General features: G+C 39.1%; 1 protein-coding gene across 1 annotated transcript in view; it reads right to left on the bottom strand.

Annotated features, from left to right (window-relative positions):
- The window catches only part of STAT3 (signal transducer and activator of transcription 3), a gene marked incomplete at its 5' end in the record, with an annotated part of 27,874 nt that extends 23,950 nt beyond the window's left edge, over positions 1–3,924 (bottom strand). The window contains 3 exons of the mRNA XM_007942158.2: positions 2,791–2,850; positions 3,536–3,628; positions 3,766–3,924. Of these exons, the coding sequence (XP_007940349.2) occupies positions 2,791–2,850; positions 3,536–3,628; positions 3,766–3,924 (312 nt within the window). The remainder of the gene's footprint in view (positions 1–2,790; positions 2,851–3,535; positions 3,629–3,765) is intronic.
- Between the last annotated feature and the right edge of the window lie 1,275 nt (positions 3,925–5,199).

The raw sequence follows: 5,199 nt of genomic DNA on the forward strand, positions 1-5,199 counted from the left end.
ACTAATGCCTAGGATATCAATCAACCTTTATGCATTCCATTTCATTTTTGACAACTTTAAATTTTCCTAGATTCATACTTCATACGTTCCATGTTCCGATTATTAATGGATGTTTGCAGCTGTTTCTCCTCAATTTGAGTGGTGCCACATCAGCAAATGGAGGTCTGGAAAGCTTTACCTTATCTCTATGAGTAAGGCTGGTTTTACTCTGATAATGCAACTCTTTCCCAGTCCTATTTTGAGAGCCTTCTAACCTAAGTGACTCCACCTCCTCCTCTGGATTGGAAAATGTTTCTGGACTATTCATAAAGTTGGGCAGTAATGTATCAGACAGTGTTTCTCTGCTATTCGTAAGGCTTTCTGTGGCCAATTCTTTGAGAAGTGGATGGCCTCTTCCTTCTTCCTACTCTGTCTTAGTCTACAAGCCACGCTAATACCTGTGCACATGTGCACCTTGCTGGGTTTGAAACACTGGTGGCACAACCTCAAGACTCAGAGCAACACCTCGCCACAGTAGGACAAACTGACGGACAAGTTTGTCTCCCTTAGCTGTTCGAAACCTCTCCAACCTCCCCTTACCTGGATCCCTACTGCTGCCTCCTCACTCTGTCCTGGTCCCCCTGGCCTTTTTCTATCCTTTCCCCTGCTTTCCCAACTTGCCACTTGTGGGGCGTGGCTTGGATTCCCTCCCCTCACCTGGTCCCTGCGGCTGACTCCTCGCTCTGTTCCGGTCCCCCTGGCCTTTTTCTGTCCTTTCCCCTCGCTGTGCAACTACATTATTTACTTATAACTCAAGATATTTAAGTTGCTTTTTTTCTTCATATTTTCAAGTACTGAATTCTTTTGGCGTTAACAAATTATGCTTTAAATGTGCTTGAGAATATTTAGAGGGACAAAACATGGGTCTGATAGATTAAAAAAATAAGCCATCTTAACAGAAGCAGGAAACTAAATGAATCCTTCATATTAGGAAGCTATCCCCAAGACAGGAGAAACACCATTTAGCAGAGAATCCAGAAATCTATCAAGAGACTATTGCGGGCTCTCCAGGCATTGTTCCTTTCTTCTGCCTCTCCTTTCAACTGAAGAGCAACAAGAACGGAAAATGAGGCTTTTCCCTTAAGATTGCAAACAGCCCGAGTGCCCAGCATTAATTGGTAGAGAGAACACATTAAAGACAGAAGAACAGCAGTCATGACCATTTGACCTGTATATCTGCTACATACTTTCAATAAAAGTTAAAAAACAAAAAGCAGAAAACTTCACTCCCAGTTCATTTGAACCACTAATGTTTCATGTGAAAGCTCTGGTAAAAACTATTTTGTTTTCATTTTCTAAAATGCAATCATAGTTACTAATCTAATAATAATTTTCTTGTTTTTAACTATAATCTATTTTTAAAATCTTGATCTTAAAAGTTAATATATGTACATCATTAAAAAAGTCAGAAATATAAAAAGATACATAACAAAAGCACAACCATTATCCTTATAATCTCATTCCCAGAGATAACCACTATTAACAGCTTCATAGATGACTAGCCTCCTGTCTATGACTATACACACATGAAAATAATTTTCATCTCAATTTTGAATAGAAATAGAGCATGCTGAGTTATATATAACCTTTTTTCAACTTAATATTTACCATGAATATTTTTCCATGTCACTAAATACACACATGCATCATTATTTTAAATGGCCACATAATATTCCATCATATTGCTGTAGTATAATTTATCTAATTTCTTTTACATCATCATTTTGGTAGTATAAATAATATTATGCAAATATCATTAAATATATAATGCAAAACTGTTATTTTATTTGCTTAGATTAAAAAAAAATTGAAATGCTACTGAAAAGGAGAAAAGGACTTAATTATACCTAGGTATGTATTTCATAGTTATAATGAATAGTTAAAATATTAAAATAAGAGTTGTAAAATTATGAAAAAATAAGCTAATTAAAAACTCCATACAGGTTTATAAGAGTCTGCGCTATATAAATTTTAACTCTATTACTGATAGTCAAAGGAAAGTGTGACAAAATTATAATCAGGGGCCACCAGGAAATACTTCAGGGGCAGTTTACCAAACTGCAAGCCTCATGCCTTGGCAAAAATAAATGCCTTCTAAAGCGCTAACCTGTTGTTGTCTTGTTGTTATGTGCCGTTGAGTCAGCCCCGACTCACAGCGACCCCTCCTTTGGTTTCCGAGGCAGTATCACTACGGAAGTAGGATTGCCCAACCTTCCTTCCGAGGAGTGGCTGGTGGGTTTGAGCCGCCAGCCTTCTGGTTAGCATCAAGTGCTTTAGCCACTATGCTACCAGAGCTCCTAACCTAGCAAACGCAATCTGTAAAAGGTAGCAAAAAGCATGCCTATCAGTTAAGAAAATAGGACAAAACATGTTAACACTGATGGTCTTGTGGACAGGGAAATGCAGGGACCAAATCAACCATCTTTTGCATGCAGTCTCAGTTTTCTATCATGTGCATAAATTACATTCACAAGTAAATAGCTAAATAAACAAAAAGAAGGACTGAAGGTCACAACAGTAATGTCAATTCCAATCTGTGGCACCAGTTTGTAGTCTCGTTCAGGCACATAAATGACAACACAGCTGCCAGTGCACCACAAGGCTTCTGAAAAGCTTTGTCCACAAAATGAAGATCTCTGACTGGAAGTAAAGTCTTTATGCTCAAATGGTATCTGTCAAAGTTCTCATTTCTCTGCCCCTTATTGGACCAAAATAAAAGAAGAAGAAAGAGCCAAGATTAGATATACTTACTTGTCAATGCACACTTTAATTTTAAGCTGATAATTTAACTCAGGGAATTTTACCAACAACCTGTTGCAAAAAAAGAAAAAAAAGTTTCTAAGAAAAGGCCATAGCAACCAGTTAAAAAATAAGTCATAGTCTCCCTCAGCAATATACAATTAAAGGAATGCAAACGCATGATTTCACTTCTAAGAAGTGACTACATCACAACCCCACAGTCCTCTTCCAGCCAGCACCATCTCTGATCTTAAATTGAACATCAGCCTTCATGCCAAAAGATGCTAATGAAAAAGCCTAAGAATCAAGAACCTGAATAGTTGTGAGAGTCACCAAAGGACAATAAAAACTATTTCATGAAAAATATTATAGGATCTTGTGTTCTGCAGCTGATATCATTTCTGTTCAACTTAAACCTAACATCACACTAAGTTTCTCAAGAGGTAAATTTCACTGTAGTAGGGCAAAACCCCAGCACATCTGTTCTGACATGAGTGTGAAAGTTAACACTAGCAAGCCCCTCGCCCATGTGGCCTCTTAGGTTCCAGATCAAGAAACTCTTCCCCTTCAAATCCTCAAAGATTACCATTCTTTAGCTTTTGACATCAGGGTCAATTGTTGTTATGTTGACAAACGCTATGCTCACGATAGTACTGCTAATGATGCCTAAACAAACTAACCCTCGCCACCAATTCTGCCCCTGTCCTTGAGTACTTCTCAATAAAATATGTACTGAAAGTGTAGTGCAGTGACCCACCTGACTTTAGTAGTAAACTGGACACCAGTCTTGATGACCAAGGGCCGGTCAGGATGCATGGGCATGCAAGGCTGCCGCTCAACCACAAAGGCACTGAAAGAGAACAGGAAGGGCAGCAGTTTACACACTGCTGCGGAGGACCAGTCTGTGTCCTGTTCTCTGAACACAGGCTCTCATTTAAGGACTTTTTTTTTTTTCAGGTAGGGAAATGGATAAGGATTCTAAATTACCTTTTCATTAAGTTTCTAAACAGCTCTACAATTCTCTCCTCCAGCATTGGTCGATGCTGTACAATGGGGTCCCCTTTGTAGGAAACTTTTTGCTGCAACTCCTCTAATTTCTTAATTTGCTGGCGGGTCTGAAGTTGAGATTCTGCTAATGAGGTTATCCTGCCAGTAAAAGAAGAAAGCTACCAGTTACCTGAGTAAAGTGAGATGGAGAAGAAGGAAATGTCATAGGTATAAATATACTAAAGTCCTTTAACATAAGAAAGGAGAATTTATAATGCCATCTTTATAGGCCCTTCCTAAAATTTTAAATTTCTAGGAGGTGGCTAGGTAGAGAGGACATGTCAAAACTCCTATCACTAGGAGGCATAAATGGAGTTATCATTGGAAAGTGAAAAGCATAGGAACCCAGACGTGGAGAACATGAAATGTGGAGTCTGGGACTCTGTTTCCTCATCTCAACTTGTCCACGTGCCAAAATGCGAGGACTCGGTAAACACAGGCAATCAGTTCAAGACTCAGGCTTCAGCCAGTTCGGCCACTCACTATCTGTGCAAGTGTTGGCCAGGTCCCTTCACCATTGTGGGCTTTAGTGTCTCCCTGCATGAAGAGAAGGGGTTGAACTGCATCATCTCCATGAATCCTTTCAACATCAACCTTCAATGAATATGAAATTACGTTCCAAAATGTTGATAACATGCATATAGAAAAAGTGAACATACCGGGAGACAAAAACTGATTAAGTCAATTCCCAAGAAGAGAGCATACTAGTATCTCTCTTGGATGGCCTACCACTAGTTTAATAAAGACTAGAAGATCTCAAAGAGAGGCGGTACAAGGAGAGGAAGAAGAGGGTAACTGCAGGGATTTCTGGGTTCCTTGCCTCCCTTCCGGCACTTGCATCCTCCCATTCTTAGAATCTGAGGATTTTTGTATCCTTATCAGGAGACATTCAAAAATGATTCAGTAAATTGATAAAGTTTAGAGTTGGTGAGGATATGAACAGGATTCTTATATAGAGGTGTCCTAGATTTCCAATGTTGTACTCCACGTATCTGGGTTCCCCTTCATGCCAAGTTTTTTTTTTTCTAGTTTTAGCTGGAGTAGTAAGTACATCAAGGATGCTCAATAAAGATTTGCTGGATTAATGATAAATTATATGAAAAGTACATTCTGGAAGAACATAAAAAAAGTTGTTATATACAACTAAATACCTCATGGGACTTGGTTCCTTGGTTTGGAGGTTTTGGGTCCTGGCTTAGGGTCATGGTTTCATGGGATGCCCCAGTTAGTTGGCCTAATAATGTGCGTAGTGCTTCTGTTTTCCCTCCTAATTCACTGCCTGCGATCTTAAAAGCTTGCAAATGGCCATTTAAGGCAAAACAATTGGTCTCTATTCATACAGAGGAGAAAGAAGAGTCTAGAATAGGAGGAGGA

Source organism: Orycteropus afer, unplaced genomic scaffold (genome assembly GCF_000298275.1).
Source record: "Orycteropus afer afer isolate SDZICR_OR568_19922 unplaced genomic scaffold, OryAfe1.0 scaffold00085, whole genome shotgun sequence".
NCBI lineage: Eukaryota > Metazoa > Chordata > Mammalia > Tubulidentata > Orycteropodidae > Orycteropus > Orycteropus afer.